The 24,396-nt window shown below is 43.0% G+C and overlaps 1 protein-coding gene across 2 annotated transcripts in view; it reads left to right on the top strand.

The window, feature by feature from the left end:
- The window catches only part of ADAMTSL1 (ADAMTS like 1), a 688,426-nt gene that overhangs the window by 492,785 nt on the left and 171,245 nt on the right, over window positions 1–24,396 (top strand). For both annotated transcript variants that reach the window (XM_065406494.1, XM_065406493.1), the window contains 2 exons: window positions 15,689–15,815; window positions 22,799–22,873. In XM_065406494.1, the coding sequence (XP_065262566.1) occupies window positions 15,689–15,815; window positions 22,799–22,873 (202 nt within the window). The remainder of the gene's footprint in view (window positions 1–15,688; window positions 15,816–22,798; window positions 22,874–24,396) is intronic.

Raw genomic sequence — 24,396 nt, 5'->3', positions numbered from 1 at the left:
CAATACTAAATGAAGTCCCATCCTGAAACTTCCAACTTTTTCAGGTTAAAGGATTAGACTTTGAAAACACATGTAGGCAGACAGCTCCCTGTTAGCTAAATATCTGAAGCGGTGCAAGCGTGTAAGTTATTCTGTCAAAAGTCTGTTAGCTGTAAACTGATGCATATGAAACTCACTTGCAAAAAATCGACCATATGAAGAATTGCAACCTGTTAGTACTCTGCTTCTTTTTGGAGAGTCACTAATCTACATACAGACCTGAACAGGTGCATGTTTGGATATGGAAGAATGCAGGTAGATTGGTACATACACAAGCAGGCAGAAAACAGCTGCTTAATTTTATAAAATATCACAAGGAATCAAGGAAGATGCATGAGGCCAAGTTCTGCCTTCAGTTATACTGCTATGAGTCTGGAACAATTCCACTCTAATCTGATTGTGTGTCCATTGACAAACCACTTCTTGATGCTAAACAGTCTTGCCTGTTGTTCAAGTCAATGAAATTACTCCACATTTACCCTGGTGTAACAGTGGGCAGCATTTGGCTCATGGTGTAGACTGAAGTGCAGAATTAGACCCAATATCAAAGAGTTGTTCAGTTCCAACCAGAGGCTTGAGGTAGATGTGGATTTGTTTCTTCCCCTGTTAGTAGCTGCCTCCTTTCTTGCTGTCAGGGTAAGAGTGCTACCCTCCTATACCCCCCTACAGATTCCTTCCTATCAGTGAATCCCTCATCAGCACATTCTGTTTTGCCTGAAACACAGGATCAGAAGGGAACCTAGAGTAATTTGGGGAACACTGACCATAGAACGCTCTTCAGATAGGCATTCAGCTTCTCACTATGGGGTGCCCATTGTGACAATAGGGAGAGAAATTGATTAGTGGAGCAGCACAGATACGGGGGTGGAGGTGGGTGGTAAAGGGGAGTTGCTGGGCAAGCAGGAGATCAAAAGAGGCTAATGAGAAATTAGACAGGTCTTGCATGTGAGGCACCAAGTTTCAAATGTAAGACGCTCTGGCTTCAGGCAAAAGTCTGGGCAGGTCTGAGTTTGTGAGCAGGGACTTCGCAAGATTCCCATCAAACTCTGCCAATGTTTCTCAGTCCTGACTTGCAACACTATTGATTGCTCCAGTCCTGGACCTCTTAGCTGCTAATCTGTCAGGCTGCATTTGACTATGTTATGTGGTATGTTTTGTAGTAGCACAAACCAGACCCAGCTTGTGTTCATAAAATTATGACCTAAGCTAGGATTGCTTTGTTATGTACAATGTCCCTGTTGTCTGCTTCTACTGGCATTTGCTCTGTTTTCTGGGGGGAAGGGGGAAAACATACATGACATTCTCAGAACTAATTAATCCACTTTCAATGTAAAATATTCTTCAGTAGCGTTAAACTGGTCTTAATGGAACAACTAATAAACATCTAAAATAAGGGAAGGTTTAGTGCAGTTGTCCTCTGAAATGATTTTCTGAAGCAAATAGAGGAATGTATTTTACTAGCTGTGCTCAAAAGAACACTCAACATTCAGCTAGTCTGTAAAATATGGCTAGTCCAGTTCAGTCCAAAATAAGGCATCAGATGCATTGAGCTCTAAACATATTGTTGGAGGTGTCAAGTGGACAATCCTATCCTGTGGATTTGATCACAGATACAGCCAGTTTGACATCAAGTATTACAGTTTAATATTCTTGCATTATTTCATTGCAATTCAGAACTTATTACAGTTGAAGAAGCATGTAACACTACCAGTATTATGTTTGGAAAAGTTGTTATACCACTACCTAGATAATGGATCCAGATCCACCAATAGTAAAAGATTAGTTTCAGTAGATGGGAGAAATGGCTTCCTTTCAGATGATATATTGATTGAATGATAATGTGGTAAGGTTTGGGACGATATAAAAAGAATTTAAAAAAAAAACAGAACACATGAAGAATAAATACAATTGTCTATAATTGTATAAGATTACTGAAAGTTCCAGACTGCTTTATTTTCTACTTCCTCTCTTCATTCTCCTTCTCTTGTTCTGTGTGTACCATTCATTTCAATGATTTCTTTTTTATGTAAGTGTATTTTTCACCAGTGTTTTTTTTTCTCTTTTGTTGTTGTTACCCCTGCACACCCTGCAAAATCATGACTATGATTGTAGCAAATATTCTTATATGCTTCAGCAAAGTGCTGTTATACACTTACCACCATTATTTTCAGACCAAGCATGGCAGGTGTCCATATCTCATTAAATACAGCATGTTAACTATCCATGACAACTAAGTGTGACTGAAGTTTCAGTGTAACGGAGCCCTGAGATTGTCATACTTGGGTTGTTGCTTTTCACTTCCAATGGCGAGAGAGGCTGGAGTGAAACAGTTATCACAGGCCCTTTGATGGTGAACTGGAAATAAACACACTCTGGTTAATTATCTAACAAGCAGCATTTGGGCTGCTGTCAATATCTGTTCATTTTTAGGGACTTCATTTCTCCTTGCCAGCTGCTACTGTTGATAATTTTTCTTTCTTTTCTCAAGGCAATGACAGAAGTAGTGCAGAAGCCAGACTAAAATGAAAGAAAGCATTTAAAACAAAGCATAGTTAGTTAAATGTTGCAGAGATTTCAGTCTCCTGTAATTCAGCTGCCTTGGCTCCTTTTTTGGTAATTTAATTTTTCCTCTTAAATGGAAACTTTGACATTTGTAATGCACCCATTATTGTAGTTCCTAGGTACAAGGGTGGCTACCTTCCCAAAAATTTAGAAAGCATTAGTGATGGGATCAGTCCTTAATCAGTTTTATCTTGGCATAACATCCTCCTGTGCTGAACATGATAGCTTCATGACTCTTGAAGTATGTGCTAGGCTCCCAGACTTATATCTTCAAAAAGTTACTGATGATTTTGGGGTGCCTCGATTTTTAGTTGCCAACTTGAGACATCTGAATGGGGCCTCAATTTCAGAGAGTGCTGTGCAACCATCCTCTGAAAATCAGGTGCTTTTATGTTGTCTCAGCTTGGGCACCTGAAAATTGAGGCACCCAAAATCACTAATTGCCTTTTGAATGTTTAGGGTACACTTTGAGCTGAGAGGGAGGGGTGATTCCCAGCTCGAGGAGATGTACTTGTGTTAGCTCTCTGTGATGGTACCTCCCATAAGGCTTTATGGAAATATGCTTAGAATGTGTTTTATGCTACATATGCCATATAACATATCTCCGTAAAGGTTATGATCTACTGAATGTATTAATCTTATTTGTATGTATCATTTTTGTATTCAAAGTTATGAATGTTATGAATGTCGGCTGTGTACTGGCTTGATTTCTAAATAACCTTAGTAGAGGATTTGGTCAGTTCCTGGAGAAAGGAATGTTGAAATTAAGTACCTAATCAAGAAACACTTAAAGGACAATGGTTCTTGGAATGCTCCAATCCACATAGGAAGTCTACTTGAGGATGTTCAAGGTAGCATGTAAACAATGGATGCTACCTGTAACAACTGAGAGTCATGCATGGACATGTGACTTGCCCAGGTGACTCCTAAACTCCATCTTGGAGCTGGACTTTGCATAGGAGTGAGGAGGGGGTCTCCAACCACAAGAGAGAGTCTATTTAAACCCCTGGGGGACCCCTCCATTTTGTCATCAGCTGGCTAAAGAGAGAGCCTCTACACCCCCCAGAATACTTGAAAGAAACTGGAACAAAGGACAGTGTGCAAGGAGTGTGAGTGATTGCTGGACCCGGGCTAAAAGATGATTAGTCTGTAAAAGGGAGCATTCTGGAACTGGTGAGGATCTTATCTGTATTCAGTTTGATTAGACATAGATTTGCGCATTTTATTTTATTTTGCTTGGTGACTTACTTTGTTCCATCTGTTACTACTTGGAACCACTTAAATCCTACTTTCTGTATCACTTTTTACTTATTAATTAACTCAGAGTATGTATTAATACCTGGGGGAGCAAACAACTGTGCATCTCTCTCTATCAGTGTTATAGAGGGCGAACAATTTATGAGTTTGCCCTGCATAAGCTTTATACAGGGTAAAACGGATTTATTTGGGTTTAGACCCCATTGGAAGTTGGGCATCTGAGTGTTAAAGACAGGAACACTTCTGTTAACTGCTTTCAGGTAAACCTGCAGCTTTGGGGCAAGTAATTCAGACCCTAGGTCTTCGTTGGAGTAGACGGGAGTGTCTGGCTCAGCAAGACGGGGTGCTGGGGCCCTGAGCTGGCAGGGAAAGCAGGAGTAGAAGTAGTCTTGGCACATCAGGTGGCAGTTCCCAAGAGGGTTTCTGTGATCTAAACCGTCACACTCTCATCTTGCTTGCATGCTAAAAACCGAGTGTAGCTGCAGTGACCTGGGCATCGCAAGGGACTAGCTGCCTCGAGTACATGCCTAACATCTCTGATGGGCATGTACTTGGGGTGCCTATCTCAACCCTCACACTGCCTCGGCTACATTCTATTTGTAGCACACTAGCTCATTGCTCTCCTCAAGTTGGGAATCACGCTTCTAGCTTGGAGTCTAGACATATCCTTAGACCAGCATTCTCCATGTTACCTTCATCCCCATCTAAAGACCTTTTGTGTGTAAGGTAGTTTAATTTTTGAGTTTGTTGTTTAAAATCATCATTCTGTCATGGAGAAATAGCCTTTTCTCAGTGTAGTTTCAGCACCGTCCCTAAAGGAATGAAGTCGAGAGCATAACAGGTTTTCTAATCAGCCAGGGCCATGCACTTATATGCATATATAGCCATCATGGTGCCAGCTACCAACATACATGGGGTATGGGCTAGCAGGAGAATAGGTGCTCTAGAACAGTGGTCTCCAAACTTTTTTGATCGTGCACCCCTATCAGTAAAAAAATTTTGAGCACGCACCCTCTGCCGCGCCGGCTCTACCATTTTTGCCGAAGCAAAAATAAATAAATAAATAAAAAAAGACGCTCGGACGAAGCAAAAAAAAAACCGCTCCTCCTGCCGCGCAGCCCCAAGGATCCTCTTGCGCATCCCCTAGAGTACATGCACCCCACTTTGGAGACCACTGATCTAGACCCTGCCATGTGGAAGAATCTGAATTTGAGTCATTAGCTTGGTCCTCTCTCTCCAGGCCCGGAGCTTAGATCTTCCCGTTCTAAGCCAGTCGGGATTGGCAGCACTGCAGCAGCAATGTGTTCGTGTGACTCAATAGAATGAGGACTTTGTGTTGTTCAGAAGTGAGCCCTCTGTCTGCTGCAAGGTATAGCGCTGAAGAGCTCCAGAGACAGAGAGACATGTCACACCTTCCTTTTCTGTATGGAAAGACGTTGCAATATTTGAGGATTCCTGGGGAAGTTTCTCCTCAGAAAAAAGAATTGGGAGATGCTTAAAAAGTGATAGCTCCAGGTGAGACCTGTTCTCTCAGGGTCATGATAGAGTCGGGAATGTTTCTGTCATCCCCTGCTGAGCTGGAAGAAGGTGCTCTGATTATTTTCCTCAGAAGGTATCTTTTCTTAATGAACTTAGTCATGTACAGAATGCTGTGTGACCTGCACTGAGATATCTGTAATGAGCAGCAGTTTTAAGAATCTACAAAGAAGGGGACATAGGGTTGATTGTACTCTCATTGAAGTTGATGGCAAAGCTCCCAGGATTAGGCCATAGTCCCCTGAAATAGTTGAGAATCTCATTCCTTTTTCACGCACTTATTCCGTTACAACATGGAGGTTAGGCTGTGATACCATATTGCTTAATGATACAGCACAGGGAGTTTTATTAATGGCTCAGTGAACTGGGATCTCTAAGTCTGTGAGCTGTGGATATAATTTGTTCCTCGAGAGGACAGGTTGCTTGTTGGACTGCAGCATCAGAAAGGCTTGCATTAGCATTGTCTCTGTCAATAACAACGTACTCCAGCAGGATCCACATTATCATCAGGACAGAAGACTGGCTCCTATCAACAAAAGAGCCCTGTGTTTAAACAGAAAGCATGTATGCCCAAGAGAAAAGAGGGCTCAGTGGTGATATCCAAGTATGCCATGAAGTCACCACCATTGACAAAGGATCACATTCAGTGTAATGTGAAACAAGGGCAAATTAAATGCTCTCACTATTCTAATACTTCACAGTCTGGGAGACCAGAGTGATACTGGAGGGCAGACTTTTTATATAACTTTCAACTTCTCAGGGCACATTGTTCTGAGGATGTTGGTGCAGAGTTGCCCTGACCATTTTGTAACATTGAGTTTTAATTTATACTGTCCTGTGCTAGATAATTCTTGGATCTTCTGCTGGAATATTTTCCTGCTCCTCTGGAAAACCTGGCATCTTTTTCCCCTCGAAAAGTTAAATGAGCTAAAGATCCAAGGGAGGGACATGCAGGATTCCTACAGAGGGAATCAGTAAATATTTCAGTAGGAATCTACTACAGTAGAGTTTTTTTTTTTTTTTAAAGTCACTTACATTCTCACTTGTCAACACTACCACTAACATTCAACCCATAGACTTTACTGAGTGTCCAGGGGATAAGGCCAGAAAATTATTTTTGCTCTGGCAAAGTAGAGTCCACAGAACCAAACTGAAGCAAAACAAAGAAAGAAAACTGTGAACAAAGTGACCGAGTAAAATAAAGAAAAAGAGTTAGTAAACATTACAGAAGCCTTTTTCTTCCACAGCAGTTTTTTCCTCTCATCCTCTGCTTATAAGTCACTGGGGACTGTTTCCTGTTTAAATGGTGCCTATTATAGAATGTGACAGCTTCTGGATTTCTTTGTAACCAGAGAGCTAACAAGCTATGGTTTTCTGTTCCCAGACTCTTGTGTCCTTGTCTGTGGACTAGCCCCAATGGGTAGGTTGGCTATGTTCTACAGTAACTTCTCACTTAAAGTCATCCAGGTTAATGTTGTTTCGTTGTTACATTGCTGATCAATTAGAGCCCATGCTCGTTTAAAGTTGCACAATGCTCCCTTATAACGTTGTTTGGCAGCCACCTGCTTTGTCTACTGGAAGCCCCCCTAAATTCCCTGTGCGGCAGCCGTCCAGCAGGCTAGCAATTGCCAACCAGTTCAGGTGTCCCTCCCCCCACTACCCTGTGCTGCTCCTGCCCTCTGCCTTGGAGCTGCTTCTGGAGCCTCCTGCTTGCTGTGCAAGGGGCGGGGGGGAGAGGGGTGCTAATGTCAGGGTGTCCCCCTCCCTCTGCTTCTGCCCCCCGCTCCTGTATCTCATCTCCACAGAGTGTGTGTGGGGGGGGGGGCGGGGGAGACACGACAATGCTCAGGACGGAGGGAGCTTGCTGGCAGTAGCTGCTGTCTCTAGTTGCTGATCTACTTAAAAAGGCAATGTACTTAGAGTGGGGTCAGTGTATTTAAACGGGCAATGCATGGCTCTCTCTCTCACACAGGGTGTGTGTCTCTGTCTCTCTCTGCCATGCTGTCTCCACTCCCTCCATCCTTGCTGCCTTGTAGAGTGTGAGGCTACATTAACAACATGTTAACCCTTGAGGGCTCAGCGGAGTGCTAGTTCATCATTTAGCAGTAAGGCATTCCCTGGGAAATATCCCACCCTCTGACTTCACCACCTCAACCAAGCTTCACAATCATCATTGCAGTATTAAATTGTTTGTTTAAAACTTATATATATATATATTGTCTTTTGTCTGGCAAAAGAAATTTCCCTGGAACCTAACTCCCCGCCCCCTATTTACATTAATTCTTATGGGGAAATTGGATTCACTTAACATTGTTTCACTTAAAGTCGCATTTTTCAGGAACATAACTACAATGTTAAGTGAGGGGTTACTGTACTAATAATGGTTGAGTCTGAAAAGGGAGAGGGCTGAGGCTGTGAAGCAAAGCCTGGGCTGATTGGGGAAGGCAGTAACAGCTGAGGCCACGCCCCAATCAGGCCCAGCTGGTCCCTATAAGAGGCTGCGAGCCAGAAGCCCAACCAGTCTCTCTCTGCTTGTAGAGAGAGAAGGGCCTGACTGCTAGGGAGCTGAGCAGGGTACTGGGAGTAGAGCAGGACTGGGGGAAGGCTAGAGGAGCTGCGGAGTTCCAGCTTGGAAAACCCCCAGGCTGCGGGCCTAGCTGAGGGCCTAAGGCAAGTACTGGGGTTGCAAAGGGGCAGCCCAGCAATAGGTAGAGGTAGCAGGTCCAGACCCAACCTTGCCTATGATGAGTGGCTTACACTGCAGTCTGCCCCAGGGCGCGGGGGCGAGTTGGTGACTGGCAGTAGCCTACGACTGAGGCAAGGTGGGGGTAGTGGATGGGGGTTCCCCTGAGTGGGGAGACCTGGAGAAACAGTGGGGGTACTGTCAGGGGGCAGCAGCCACTGAAAGGGTCACCTGGGGTACGGGAGGGACACGGGGGCCAGCGGTAGTTTGACACCAGCCGACAGGGGGCGCTTCGGAGGCTGGAAGCTAATTCCCCGAGACGACCAGCAGGAGGCACCGCTGGGTGAGTCTGCGCCCGGTTACAGGTGTGTTTGTTCAGAGCCTACCACAATGGGACCCTGAGTCCATGACTGGGACTCTTAGGTGCAACTATAATACAAATAATGAATAATAATAATGACAGTAGAAGATGGAGAGAAATATGGTAGCAATATTAAAATGCAATTCAGTTTTAAAAGGTAATTATAGAAATGATTTTGTGGGGTTCCATGTTTGTTTTTCAACAAATTCTATAGAAACTGTACTCAATTTACAAATCAAAAGTGTGTTTTCTTACTGTTAACTCTGCAAAATTCACCTTGGAATCTGTATCGCAAAAGGGTTCTTTCCTCCTTGGACGTCATCACCAGTAATAAATCATCTGAGACAAAGGCTCTGCAGGCCAAATTCAGCTCTCATACTTACTATATTAAGGCTGTATTTTTAAAATATTTTAAAAATATTGAGAGCGAATGCAAAAAGTGCAAATGCAGAATGTAAGTGGACTGCATAGCTGCACTGCAGATGCAGCAATGACCAGGAATATAAGGCTACAATTCATTGGTCCCATAACCCAGTAACAAACATGGTATGAGTTTTCAGAGTAACTTGGACCTTACTCCTATTTCATAAATAGACTAAAGTTCAAGGGCACATAATGTGACAGCCTGATTATAAAACATGGTTAAGGTCCAAATTGAACCCATGGGCCAGATCCTCAGCTGTTTGTAAATGGTCACAGCTCCATTGACTTCAATTGAGCTATGTCAATTTACATAAATCAAGGCTTTGGCCCCTTATTTGTAACCAGCTTAGGGACAATAGTGTTGCTAACGGGGTCTTAGCTGTTTGTATTTGAAGTGTAGACAGAGCCTTTGGAAAGCAGATTTATTTATAATTGGCTAGATTTGCAAGCTTACTTTTATCATATTATTTCCTGCCCAAGATTTCTCAATGCTGAAAAGAAATGATTACGAAAACTTACTCCAGGGCATTTTCAGGCAGGCAGGATTCAACCAGAACATGTCATTGCTGGTGCAGTTTTATTCCTGGAAAAGACTGCTAAGCAGAGCCAGAGTTCATGTCCACCAGGGCAACACACACTCAGCTTCAAGTCATCTTCTCAGACCTTCCATTTGGTATCTTTAAACTGCACAAAAGCAGTTTGCTCTAGCGTGACCAGACAGCAAGTGTGAAAAATCAGGACGGGGTGGCGGGTAATAGGAGCCTATATAAGAAAAAGCCCCAAATATCGGGACTGTCCCTATAAAATCAGGACATCTGGTCACCCTAGTTTGCTCTGTTAGCTCAATGGCCTTCCTTTCTCATGTTGTGTCTTGTAAAAATATTTTTATATATGTAGCTAAATGTCAGGAGTATCCCAACTCTTCCAACTTATTTTGCTGTCAGTTCAGTCAAGTATGGTGGTGGGAGGGAATCCAACGCAGCACGAAGTATGGGACTTCAGCCTAAAACGCAATATTGAATCTTTACCTCTGAGCAGAGCCATTGTGCTGCATCCAGAGAACAATATAGTCTGAGCCAACTGAGGCTGAGCTGTTATTGTTCTGGCTTTTTCTTGTTGGGCTATTTCTTTACTAAACCCAAAAGGAGAGTTAAAAGTCAGCTCGGCTAAGGGTGTGCACTGTCAGAAGATGACACACTTGGTAACATCTGTTGTGCAGAGAGCAAACACTATTGTTGATCTAACTGGTGATTTTCCCCAATGTTGTATGGTGTGCAAAGTAGCTGTCATCTTCCTTATATTATACAAAGTCTGGGGTGCCTCCAAGGCTTGACATGATGTATTCAAGCACCTCATACTATTAAATGTACTACAGCCATAAGCACCATAGATATGCCTATAAAAAATAAGGGCCTGATCCAAAATCCACTGACGTAATAATGGCCTTTGTGTTGATTTCAATGGGTTTGGGATCAGGCCCAAAATGGATGTCATGATTGCTACTTGTGACATTTTATGCTGTAGCATACTGCAGTGCACAGGTTGTCCCAGCACTGTGAGAGCGTATTGAAGGGATTAGAAACTCCAAGAATTCCAACTTGCAAAGTTTATACTTCATCACCCTAGCTGGGTGGGATAAGGCAGGTTTTCCTTTTCCCACCCTTTGTGAAATGGGCAGGGATTTCATCTCTCTATATTCCATAGTCTCCTGAGATCTATGAAGGTCAGGACTAAAATTAATCAAAAAGCAGAATTTCCATCCAGGGGAAATTCCAATTTTTTGACATTTGTTTTCATCATTGATTAAAAGTCAAAATTTCAAAACTTTTTGTGGAATGAAAATCATGCAATTTTATCATTCAGAAATGTCAAAGTTTTTTGTTTCAAGTCATGGTGACATTAATCTCTGTCCACTGCGCAGTCGCGGTGCCTCAGGGGAGTTGTAGATCAAGTGCCTCATGGCCCCATTCTCCCTCATGGGCCAAACTCTGGCCATACATCATCTCCAATGGTACACTTTTCAGTAGTTAGTCCTGACTACAGATGGTTGGGAATAATCTGCCCAGGAGCCCTGTGCCTTGGCAATACTTCATAGCCATTTCAACCCAACTGATCCTGGACTCGATGGCAGAAGGATTTCTCTAGGAGTTGTGCTCCTGTGAATGCACTGATGTGCATTACCCCAGAACCTCTTCTCTGGAATTGATTCACATCACAGAGATGGACAAGGAAGAGTGCTGACTGAGTGAGCATTGCATTCCTCATTGATTCTGTGCAGGTTTCTGGGGATACAATGCCATGGACTGTGGTCATATCCATAGCCCCGCTCTCACCCTCTTTCTGGTTTTGATCCTTGCAGAGGACCTTGTGAGGTCCTAGGGAGGTGAAAATAATGTTACAGAACTGGCATGTCCCTACCCCAGCTCCACCAGAACTAGATTCCCTCTGCTAGTGGAGGAAGATGAGATCGATACTCCTAGATGAGTTGCTTCAGCCTCCTTAGTTTTTCAGGAACTCTGTGGGTTTTTTTAGGTTGACTTACCATATTCAAGCACAGTCCCAACTTGTACAGTTTCTTTCCTGTAAACTCCACAAAAGGATTTTCTACATCTTTTTTCATCCTAAAGAATCACCAAGCTCATTACAAACTGTGCAGAAATCATTTCTCCCCATTTCTCCCCCCACCCCCAGCCACCTCACTTAAATACAGATACTTCTGGGGAATGGAACGTGGCAGCCATTTAACAGATAAACACATCTGTTTTCCCAGGCTTTTCCTGGAGCCGAGAGGGGGTGAAGAATGAGTTGGAGGGAACGGTTTTTTCGGGGGGGCATTTTTAATTTTGGTCCAGTTGTTGTCTTGTAAGGAACAATTGGTCCAATTCATCTGTTATAAGGATTTTTTTTATTATAATCTGTACAGGGGCCCAGAGTTTTGGATGGGGATATTTTAAATACATTGACATAAATAACTTAGAGTACAACAAAACTGGGCAGCAATTTAGGAGAAGAACTGAAGAAAAATACTGTGTCCAGTTAAAGCTGCAGAGGAACTTACTCAGGCAGAATATAATGATCTAAACTAGAATTTGGCCAAGACAGTGAAGTGTTAACACCTCTGATCTTGTATACAGTGCCATAGAATTTTTAGTGATCACAAGTGGTTAGAGAATGCTGTTTTGTCCCATTTAAAATACAGCACTTCCAGCAGAAAAGTGCCTTGCTGGGGCAATGTCTCCATACTGTTTCAAAAAGAATACTGAATCACAAACACAACTTCCTTCAGCACCTGAGGTTTTCCTTGGCAGTCTTCCATCCAAGTACTGACCTGGTCCAACATTGCTCAATTTATAAATGAGATATAATAAGATCACAGCCGGAGGTGATATGATTGTTGATGAGTCACATGCAAAGTTATGAAGGCTTAAGGGGATAAAAGTTGATGTTGAAATTGGATGGATGGAACAGAATTTGTTTTTATATCCAGGCCCTTTCACACCGAAGGAATTCAGATGTGCTTTACAGTATGAGGTATGCGTGGGCACATTTAGATTTGCATTCCATTGTGGACCATACCTTTAAATTGTTGTATGGTGCCAGGATCTAGGAAGGGGAAATGCCTGCAGATCCTCTGGCATCAGGATTTTCAACAGGAGCCTATTTGCCTAGTATGTAGGTGTGGGCTGTAATCCAGCTCCATGCAAAAGCATTTCAATCATGCAGTTGTATCAATCTGATTTCATATCCTAGTGTCCTAATATGGGGGCAAAAAAGCCCATATATAGCCTGACTGATCAGTTGTAATTCACACTTTTTGTTGTTTCAGTGCAAGCCTGTGTGTGTATATTTATTTCAGAATAAAACTGTCCACACACAGAATTTGCACTGAAATAACAAAAAGTGCCAATTAAAACCAGTTTAGTTATTTTTGTGCAAGTTTGTATGTAGACAAGGCCTTAGACATATGGTCAAGATTGACAATGTAAAATTAGGTCTATTATGGCTCTACCCACAGGATTCATAAACATATATACAGGAGCTTCAAATGGAATAAGTAGTTTCCAGTCAGGTTAGAAGTAACTATAAACTTGATTATTTCACCTTTATCTGACATTGTTACAAAGCTGAACAGTGTGTCTTTAGATCTTGGCAGTTTTTGTACATGTATATCTGATCAAACATGTTTAACATTTACCCCGTGGCCTTTGTTAGCTTCTATAGCGTCATTATGGCCTCACACAGAAGTCTAGTATGCCAAATTGAACAGGGTTGAAGTGGGTGAAGTCAAAGAAATTGGGTCTGCTTCCATCCAGTCTGAATTTGACCCCATCGTGTTTTAAAAAGTCTACAGAGTGTGTTGATGTGACCAACGTTAATTCCAGGAGCTTTCACTGTACAGAGTAATATCACGATTATTACGGTGACACTCTGGGGGGTCACTCAGACCCGTAAGGGGTTCTGTCACCATGTGACCCGTAACCCGGGGTGCATCTGCGCTGTGCAGCTTTAGCGCATTGCCCTGACACCAGTAGCCTCTTTGCAGCCCAATGGCCTCAGCCTAGCTTCCATCAGCCTGGTTACTCCTGGCAGGGTGACACCAACAGCGCTTCTGGTCCCGATCCCCCCAAAACCATCTACTCTGCAGCGTCCAGTGCCTCTCACTGGTTACTCACATAAGGTATTAAGTTTACAGTCTCCCAGGAGGCAGAGCGCACCTGCCTGTTCGTGTAGCTGAGGACTTCACCCCTCAGTTTCGTGTACAGCACTGAGATGGTTTTGTAATAAAACCAAGAACATATATTTAAGTTATAATAAGTAGAACAGAAAACACAGTTATGGTTACAAGTCAAACAAAACATGCTTTCTGGTGACTAAAACTTAATTTCAGCACTTTATAATCTTTATCTAAGCAGATTTCTCACCTATAGTCAATTCCAGCTATTCTTTTTGTTAGGTTAAGAGGATCCACTTTTTGTTATCTCATAGGACCTTGCTCATCCTTTGTCCCCTATCATGGATGCCAAAATGGCTTTCTGCCTTTGCTATTGTCTCTGTTTCAAGAACCTAGAAGGCTTCCTGAGGGTGCAGGCTCCATCCCCTGTGATTGTTCAGAGGTCTTTCATTGCTTTTCATTGTCCTCTCAGAGGTTACCTGGATCAATTTACAGTGAATACGCAGGAAGACAGGCAAAACAGCATTCCTTTGTTTAGGACAGGCTGCGTGTATGCCCTGCAAAACAGCTTCTGAGAACATATTTCCATTACACATCTCTAATTCTTTATACACCTCCCATACATATTTTTGACCAGCATGTTACTAGTTTGCATATGATACCTAATATGACACCTTTTAGATACAGATTATGACAAGAGTGTGTTGGGGCAATGAGTGTGTCAGGCCTGATGTGAGTTATGGTACGGTGTGCCCTCTGCCAGTTGGCATTGAGGGACTACCTGGATCACAGTTACTACACAATTTTTAAGTTTTTAAAAAAAGAGAGAAAAACTAAACCACTAAAAAGTTAATATTAAGTCATAACATTAAACAGGTTCAACATTTTCCCCAGGAGAACATAAAGGGGGAACAGACAAAAATAATGAGAACACCCCTTGTTTCAGCAAAGCCCAGCAGAACACAAACAACCATATGCACGTATAAGTCAGGGACTCATGTCTAAAAACCCATTTGCATGCACCATTATTTTAGTGCTCAGTAACCCAATTTGCACGTGTGTTTTTATGAGCCCAGCTGATGAGCATACATTTTTACAGCTGCACCTGTTGTAATCGCCTTCTAAAATTTGGCACTTTGAATTTAACTGAAGCCCACAAAAGCATGCAGATTTAGCATTAAGGTTAACACTTTATTCATAACTCACTACTGTTTACATCTATTCTAAATTTGGCTTGAAGTCTTAGCACAAACACTGTAGAAAAGAATTTTATGTACAAACCTGGTCCATGGCTGGCTTTGAAAGCCAGAGTGCTAGGAGGCCTTTCATGCTTATTTAATGTGTGTAATATGGACTTGCTTATTTTCTTGGCTTTAAAACAATGTTGGGAGAAACTCCATAATTTCAGGTCCAGGATCAGTTCAGATAAAAGGCCAAATTCACCCCCGGCTTAAAGTTTAAATCCTGTTTACTTCAGTGGGCACTACAGGTTGTTTAGGAGCTTACATCTGGATTTAGGAGCCCAGTTTGTTCACCCAAGTTTAAAATTTTTAACTAAAATGATTTGCTCAAAGAGAGACAGCCTTTTGCAGAGCTGGGAATAGAATCCAGATCTCCTGGCTCTCAGTCCTTTGTTTTAACCATTCTTCCCCTCCTTCATCAAATCCTTAACATTATCCGAACGCTGGCTTTGATTGTGTGGAATGGGATTATTGTCAAATGTAATTAAAACCACATGGCTTTCCCAACTGCGTATCAGGTAAGACACTACTGGGATCACAGCAGAGCTTTTTAGTTATCTGTTCTGTATGTATCTATCAGTCTAACTAGAATCATTTATTTTTCTTTATAAACCTTTTAAAAACGTTATCTCTGATAGGACAGTTACCAAGAAGCATTCACAAGACCCTAAAAAAATCAACATGCTTTTTCTTTCTCTGAACTGCAAAAGCCATTTAGTGCAGACCTGCTGAGTATCTAGCTCCTGAGTTCAGTTGAAGCTCTCAGCCAGATTCATTCAGATTCTTTCATTGCTAATGTACTTTATGGCCCTCTGGAGATGATGTGAGAGAAATTTGGCGGTAATTAGTTGCAGAGATGTATCCAGCAGTCAGTAGGTGCTCAGTTTGAACTGCACATCTTTCTTTCTTGTCAGATCGTTGGCTGTGATCACCAGCTGGGAAGCACTGTCAAGGAAGATAACTGTGGGGTCTGCAATGGCGATGGGTCCACCTGCCGGCTGGTTCGAGGCCAGTATAAATCCCAGCTCTCAGCAAATAAACGTAAGCTGTTGACTTTAACCTCAAAGGGTAGAACAAGCCCTCCAAACTGAAAGTGGTGATGAGGTGTCAGAGGGACAAGTAGGCGGGTAAAATGCCAACTTTCCTCCTCTTAGTGAAGTACACAAGCTTCTTAAGAGCTAGATTGTCCCCAGGCCTTATTAAGCCATGCAGGGGAGTAAGGTAGAGTCAGGCCATGTCCTCCCCATCCTCAATAACCCCTTCTTGGCTAAGTAAGTAAGAACTGCTCAGATTGTGGTGCTGTCTGCAGAGGGAAGAGAGTGGGAAAGCAGGGACTTCTTGCCCGTTACTCCCCCTTTCAAGATAGTGTGTAGGGAATGGGAAGAAGGTTGGCTTCATCCACTCCACTCACTACTCAGGTTAGCTGGTTGGGCACATAGCCTGGAGTGTGTTGCATCCTGAATAGGGGTGAAGAAGTAACTTCTGCTACTCCACCAGTACCGGGGGAGCAGGGGAGGAATTGTCATGTCTTTCTGGGGCACATTTCTACACCAGAGCTCCTCTTGGGATGGTGTAGCTATGCTGCTCTTTATGCTACAAGTTGAGTCTAACCCTAAGGGAGCTCATGCTTTTTCCTACAATACCTGCACGTGCTTTACTCTTTCAGTGAGTTCCATTGGAGTTACATGAGCCAGATCTATATTTTTATAATTCTTTTTTTTTAATGCTGCATGGTACATGATCTAAACGTTTCAAATAACACTAATTTCCTGTGAGAGTGTGTATGTACATTTGTGGATTCCTGTTGGATACCTTGCTGTTTATATTTGCATTTGGTTTCTGTGGGGAACAATGAGAGGTGTTTGTTTACAGAATCATCTTTGCTCTGTCAGAGAATAACTTGTTGAGCAGGGAGCACAGCACACACCACTCATTAGCACAGTGACCTTCTGCAGCTTAATGTGCTAGTTGAGGTGGGAGGGAGATGGCCGAGACCTTCTGTTGTACGGAGGACAGGAAGGAATCATCTGTGGAAGGAGTTGGCATTGTTGAGGTAGGACTGCATATGGCAGAGCTGAGGGAATAATTCATAGCAAAGCAAGGAGTAGAATCTCGCCTCTGAAATGTTCATGAGCAGATTGCGCAGTCCTCAGACTTGAAATCACTTCTGAATGTCTTTACAAATGTATTTTATGAATAGCTCATTTTTATCATCATTTATTTGTACTGTAGTAATACCTAACGGCCCCCATCAAGCATCGGGGCACTGTTGACACTGTACAAACACATAACTAAAATGCAGTCCCTGATCCAAAGAGCTTGCAATTAAGTATAAGACAAGAAACAACAGGCAGAAACACGTACATGGTGGCGAGGTACCAGGTAACCTCCCTCCATATCATTCAGCACGCATCAAACATCTGACAAGAAAAACCAGGTTAAGAAATTTTGTTAGAGCCCTCTCAGATATACCTGTGTAACTTCCAGAGGAACAACTGGAGTCCTGCATAGAACTGAGGGAATAATTGATTTAACCAACATTTGCAAATATTTTCAGTGGCCCCAAAACTCTGTTTTTCAACAAATTTACTATTTGACCAAAAATTTCACCCAGTGCAGGTCATGCATGCCTGTCTGAAGGCAGAATTGGGCCCTTAGACCTTGATCCTGTAAGCAGTTAAGCACACGGATAACTTTCCTCATCTGAATAGCCCACTCTAGTTAGTAGGACTAATTCCAAGAGTAAAATATATGCATGTACTTAAGTGTTCACAGGATCAGGGCTTAGTCCGTTCTCTGGGATGGGTGGTGACTTTTGAGTAGTGGCCAGTTTAATCTCAGGCCTTTTCTTTAAAAAGAATTGCTTGACCCAGGAAGGACACGTTTCTTTTCTCATGCTTCTTTCCTGTGTCCCCCCCAGGAAAAGCTCTGAGGGCAGCAATAAGAGACTTTTGAACCATGTTGTTATGTGAGATAGGAAGAATCAGTAGGAGCATATGTGAAGCAGGTGGCTAGAAGTCATCGTAGGTGTCCCCTGGGCATGTGTATGATTTTATTACCCTTGATGTTCGTTGGAACATTTACAAACATGCATTTCTCAGGCTGTGCTGGAGGAATTGGGCAGTGGCTTTTTTCTAGTGTGCCAAGAGTTGCTGGAAATGGTTTATTTTCTCAAAACCATCCCAAACGTGCTGTTGTGCTCATCACACTGAATTCATTTTCTCTTGGTGCTTGTATCTAGCTCTGTTCTCCACACTGTTTATACCATGCAGATAGGTGGAGGAAGGATAATGCCAGAAAGGGAAGACGTTCACAGAGCTTAAAAGCAGTTAGCATTTGCTACAGAAATGACTTCCTCAGTATTTATAGGGACGGTATATCTGTGCCAAAGGCATCAGCAATTGAAATGCAGCAGGGTAGGAAAAGATGTGTCCTTGATTTCCCCCCCTGCATTTTTCTACAGGAGAAACAGCTGTGCTGATGCCCTTTTTTGCCCATTAAGATAATTAAAAGATTTTGGTACAAAAGAGCGCATTCGTTCTTCAGGTCCTGAAGAAGAATTTTGTATACACCTCTACCTCGATATAACGCTGTCCTCAGGAGCCAAAAAATCTTACTGCGTTATAGGTGAAACCGTGTTATATCGAACTTGGTTTGATCCGCCGGAGTGCGCAGCCCCCCCCCCCCCCCCCGAGCACTGCTTTACCGCGTTATATATGAATTCATGTTTTATCGGGTCACGTTATATCAGGGTAGAAGTGTAGTTGGAATGCTTGTACCTTTCACCAACAGAGGTTGGTCCAATAAAAGATATTACTTTATATACCTTGTCTTTCTCACATACTTCAAATGTAGTTACAGCTCCACCATCCCCATACAATGCTACTAGACAATGGGGGGTTAATTATTTTTCTGATCCTGCCCTTAAGCATGAGTATCGTTGGTAGGACTGCACAGACTTTTTGCATCAAAACCCAAAGCCAGGAGAATTGATCTGACTTTGGATTTCTATGCATGCTCTTGAAACATCAAGACTTGGGTGGATCATGGACTTTTGTATCCCCTCCACAATTCCTCTGTCTCCCTCCACCCATCAGGCCAGGGCTCCCTCTTCACAATACCTTTATGTATCTTCTGAGGAAGGAGCCAGAGGCCTCATGTTCTTCCCCACCCTCTCTCCATTCAGCTTCATAGGGCAGCCAGTAGACCCTCTTCTCTCCATATTGTTTGTCTGAGGGTTCAGTCACCAGGTGTTCTCCCACTCCCACCATGTCTCTTCTTGGGGATGAGGGAGGAATGTGTCCACTTCCCTTCTCCTCCTCATAAACCCCAAGAAATGGCCCTACTGTCTTGCTGCTGCTTTACATAAGCTGAGACTTTCCAGGATGTGCTATGATAATAAGGAATCCCCTGGAGAGATGCTAGTTCACAAAGAGCGTGCTATGATTTCACATGGAGAATAAGCAACAAGAGCAGGTGAATTATATCCCTAGTAATAAAATGGAGAGAGAAAGAATGCAAAGAAGTTATGCGATATAAGCTGAGTGGTCTTTAAACAATAAGATTTTCCAATTGTTCCATGGCACATTAGTAGGTCTTTAATTTGAAGACTGTGTTCAAGGTATCCTGACACTAATCAGTTTTCAAAATCTGCTGGGACAATTTTCTCTATTTTCTTCAGCACAAAACTCATAAAACAAAGGGAACCCTGTCAGTGTGAGCTACTGAACAATAAGATTTCTAATACAGATGGGGAGGTCTAGTGATTTTTTTAAATATAACATTTGTAAAGGGAATATTAACATTTTTGGAAACGTGACACTATATTCTGTTTTCTGAAACCCACTCAGAAAACTGGATAAGCAGGGAAACTATATGTCATAGTCATGAACCTCATGCAAGAAAAGATACTTATGTTACTGGGTTCCTTAAACATTATTGTCACAAGGGTAACAGGGAAATCTGTTAATACACAGTGAAACAGGTAAGAATCTATAGCTGGTCAAATAATTGAACAAGAACCTATGTGTAAAAATGAAAGAAATTTGTGTTTGCTATCATGAATGATACCAGACACAAACACTTGCAGGATACATTACAGAACACAGTTGACTGTTTTAACTTCAATTTTCTAAAGGTCTCAGAGGACACCTGAAGCCTTGGATTATTTTGGGTTAGGGTAATAGTTTTCAAAATCTGCTGGGATAATTTTCTCTAATTAGCGTCAGGAAACCCTGAACACAGTCTTCAAATCCTCTGGGCTGCTCTCCCAATTATAGACACTAGCCGGCTTCACCAAGTCTAGCTGGCTTTGCAACTTCTATTCTGCAAAGTGTAGGAGCTCCCCGAGACTGGAGCTTTAGCCCTGCAGAGCCTAAGGGTTCTGCACAATTGTGCTGCAGAAGAGATCAGTCCAGTACTGTTGGACCCCAGCTCAGACTTGTCCTGCTTCTAGGATCTGGTCTTAGAGTATTTGGGAGATCTTTTGGACAATAGTTTCAGCAAACCCCTAGGGACATACCCAAACCTTGGATAAGAAAGTGTTCTAGTTAACCAGGGTTTGGATAATCAAATTTTTATTGAATGAACTTACTATCATTACTGTATAAAAGAATCCCTATCTTTTCCTCCTCCGGCTTCCCACTCCTCCTACTCCACCTCTCCTTGCCATGCACGTACACATACCGTCAGCTCTTATTTGGCCACTGTTCCACAAAAACAAACTGGCATCAGCTGATAAAAGATCCTTTAGGACATCAGCAGGGAAGCTTGCTGAACTTTTTCCCAGCACTGACAGTCCTAAGTTGATTATGGACTTAATGGCTCCCAAATATTTTCCCTAGGAAGAAAGCTTTCTTTAGTGATATTCCAACCAATCATAAATGAAAGCTGTATCTTCTATTCAGGGTTTCACTCATGCTATGAAAGCTGCACCGGGCCAAAAAAGGGAACAGTTTTGTAGTGTCTGGACCAGATGAGATTTATGGCCTATTGATCGGGCAGCTAGATAGAAAATATTGTAAATACTGAACTGGTCTTACACCTACAAGTCTAGACGGTGACATGACTCGGTGAACTGAGTTACAAGACTTTAACTTGGCTTATAAACAGACTCCATAACTATACACTGAATTTGACAGAGGTGCTAATATCTGGTCATCAGAGGGTCATAGAGTAGTGTGGACCCTGAATCACTTTTTGCAAAAGAGTAAGGGTGGGGAATCATGGAGGGGGGAGCCCTTTCGAGGCAGAGTTGAGCACACTGAGGGCTAAAATGGAGAGTTTGTCTTTGCTTGCACTTTCCGTGACCTATGGGTAAACAGAGACTTTCTATTTTCAGCACTCTCAGTCCATTAACTTTTATGAACATACATTTGTACTAAAAATGTTCATAGATGTAGTTTTAAAGGCTCCATCAACCTTTTCCCCACTGTCTGCAACATTTTAAATATATCCACGAAGAACCCAAAGCTTTCCTTTATGGAAAATCATTGTGAGGCAGTGTCATACAGTGGATAACTTTTTGGCTGTTGTTATGAATAAAACAGAAGAGAGAACAGAGCACATGTCATCTTCCTGAGCCTGCAGACAGAAAGAATAGTTCTAAGAGATGTTTGAATTGCCCTAGTCATCACAACAGGGTGAACCACAATAATGACAATTAAAATGTTGACCTTGTTAACTATTTCACAATCGGTTGTTTTTAATAGAAATGCTCATCGTTCTAGGATCCAGGGTTGGGCCTGAGTACTGTAAAACTTTTTATTTTCCTTGCCCATGTCTGACCACTGTTCAGAAAGTCCCGGTGACAGTTCAGATCTTCAGATGAAAGCTAGCCTCTTACTGGCTGTGTTGCTTTCACGTGCCAAAATAGCACCCTGCTGCTTTCAAAGCAGGGCCTCACAGCTTCTAGTCGAAGGGAGTCACATGATTCAACCTGGGAATAATTTTATGGGGGTTGCATTCCCGTGCAAATTGCAGCTTTGAGGGGGACAACACTGTTTTGATTCCTGCCCCCAATTGTCAGCATGGAGTTCGAGAGGAGGGAGGGAGACAGGAAGCAGAGAGAGGAGGAGGGAACAGCCTGAGGCTGAGTGTAGCTGAGCACTCTCCTGTCTGCCTGGCTTAGCAGCTGATTAGAAGGAGGTGAGGAATCTGCTCTCTGGAGTCACAACACTCTCCCCTCCTGTACCCCCACAGAGCACCAAGATGCTATTGAGATAGTTGGTTCTTTAGCATCATTGGTCTAACAGTAGCATGTAAACTGCAGGAGAGAGCAGGTTAGTGACTACTGCCTTGGACTCCTTAAGGGCGCAAACTGGCTTCCATTGAAGTCCGTGGCAAAGCTCCCAATGACTTCAATGGTGCAGAATCAGGCCCCAAGAGCCTGTTTATGCTGCAGGTCTAATGGGCCCGTGTACTACCATGGCTTTTGGGGGATGGTATGGAAAGGAAAACACAATTATACCACCACAATAGGGGCGTGCCTTAGTAGGGTGTGCTGTGAGACAGGCGTTGCAGAGTTTAGCTGGGAGATCACATGGCATGCTAAGGCATGTGGAAGGGAAAGGGTTTTGGGGGTTCAGCTGGGAGAGGATCATGTGGCATGTGAACGAACAGGGAGTTCTAGAGTTCAGTGTTAACTTTTCCCTTTGAACATTTGAATATTTTTATACTTCCCTAATTCAGCACAAATATACATGCCAAAATAATTTGGAAGAGTAAGATATGCTTTGTTTTAATTGGAGGCCAGGTGAAATAAAAAACTGTCAGTCCCTCTTTAGACACTTGGGTAATAGTGGAGTATAAATAAAATCAGTAGGTCAGAATGTGAACATCCCTTTAAGATGACTGCTGACCTTTGCCTTTTGTCAGGACTTTGGGGAGGGGGGTGTGGGTGGAAGGGTTATGGTACCAAAAGCTTGGCTTTTAATTTTCCTGTGAACAGCTCTTTCAATGCTTGGTTGGAGACAGGAAGGCTTCCTTTGCTTACTGACTCCATGCATTTTTGCATTTCTCTGCAGCGGAAGATACTGTTGTCGCTGTTCCCTATGGAAGTAGGCATGTTCGTCTAGTGTTGAAAGGACCTGATCACTTACGTAAGTAGGAAAAGCCAGCGTGGTGTTGCTTTATAAGAGCCTTGGCATCCTCTGGTGTTTTATTTACAACAGGAATGTCTGGTTTCTTTCTCTCAAATCACTGATTTCAACACGGGACAGAATCCTGCCTTCAGGTGCTCTGGACAATCCCAGTGAAATCAGTGGACTTGCACATGCATCTGAGAGTAGAATGTGGCCAGAGGCTCAGAATCTTTCTGTCCCGCCACAATTTTTCAACCATTTCTATGTGTTCATTTTTTGGCTGACTCGTTCGATGACAAGCACTTCTGTTTTAAAAAAAAAAAAAAAAAAAAATCCCACTGACTGCAGAGATACTGAGGAGGTTAGAGGACAAGCTTCCCTGCTGCTGAGCTCTGTCATCAAACTGCTCATGAGTTTAGCACATGCTTCTGTTCGTATGCAAATCTCTTGCTCTTTTTATCCCACATACCCCCCCCCCCCATTCATCTACGGTGAGAAGAATAGAAAAGATACTCATAGACTTTAAGGTAAGAAGGGACCATTATGATCATCTAGTCTGACCTCCTGCATGATGCAGGCCACAAAAGCTGACCCACCCACTCCTGGAATAATTCTCTCCCTTGACTCAGCAGTTGAAGTCCCCAAATCATGATTTAAAGACTTCAAGTCGCAGAGAATCCTCCAGCAAGCGACCCCTGCCCCATGCTGCGGAGGAAGGCGAAAAACCTCTAGGGCCTTTGCCAATCTACCCTGGAGGAAAATTCCTTCCCGACCCCAAATATGGTGATCAGCAGAACCCCGAGCATGCGGGCAAGATTCTCCAGCCAGACCCACATTGACCATTGATACTAATTACCAGCGATGGCACGTTATTGACCTATTGACTAAAATCACGTTATCCCATCAAACCATCCCCTCCATAAACTTATCAAGCCTAATCTTAAAGCCAGAGAGGTCTTTCGCCCCCAGTGTTTCCCTCGGAAGGCTGTTCCAGAACACATGTGTAGAGCCAAATTGTGCAGTTAAGGAGTCACCCTGCCCAGCGGGGATGAGCCCACTGACTATTAGACTAACCCTTTCATGGTTGCAACATCTGCAGCTGGTGTGGAGGGAGCGGGAGAGGGGACGATGGCCCTGCTTCCTCCCTGTACCTTTTGGAGTGCCATGTACCCCAGAGCATGCAAGCAGAGAACATTCTCTGCACTCAAGAGAACACAGCTTTGACTGGTCTGTGGGCAAGGACACAAGGCAGGGCAGTAAAGCTCTTTGTACTCATACCCATGCAGTAGCCAGCCACCTGCTGCCTCCTTTTCAGCAGTGGCACTGAAGATAGATCAAAACGGAAGTGAGCTGAGTATGCTGCCCATGCTTTTATAGAAGAAAATGCTACAGTATTCTCTAACAATAGCCCCAAACACTCAAAGTGGTGTAACTGGTAAGATGTAGCATTTGGGGCAATTACAAAATACTGTAGTGGTTTTTTCCCCTTAAGTTTGGATACAACTTTCTGACAGCGTAGACCCCAGTAAGCGACAGCAAGC

The sequence above is a fragment of the Emys orbicularis genome, chromosome 6 (genome assembly GCF_028017835.1).
Source record: "Emys orbicularis isolate rEmyOrb1 chromosome 6, rEmyOrb1.hap1, whole genome shotgun sequence".
Taxonomy (NCBI): Eukaryota; Metazoa; Chordata; order Testudines; family Emydidae; genus Emys; species Emys orbicularis.
The sequence above is the reverse complement of the archived record's forward strand: the minus strand, read 5'-3'. Positions and strand labels throughout refer to the sequence as shown.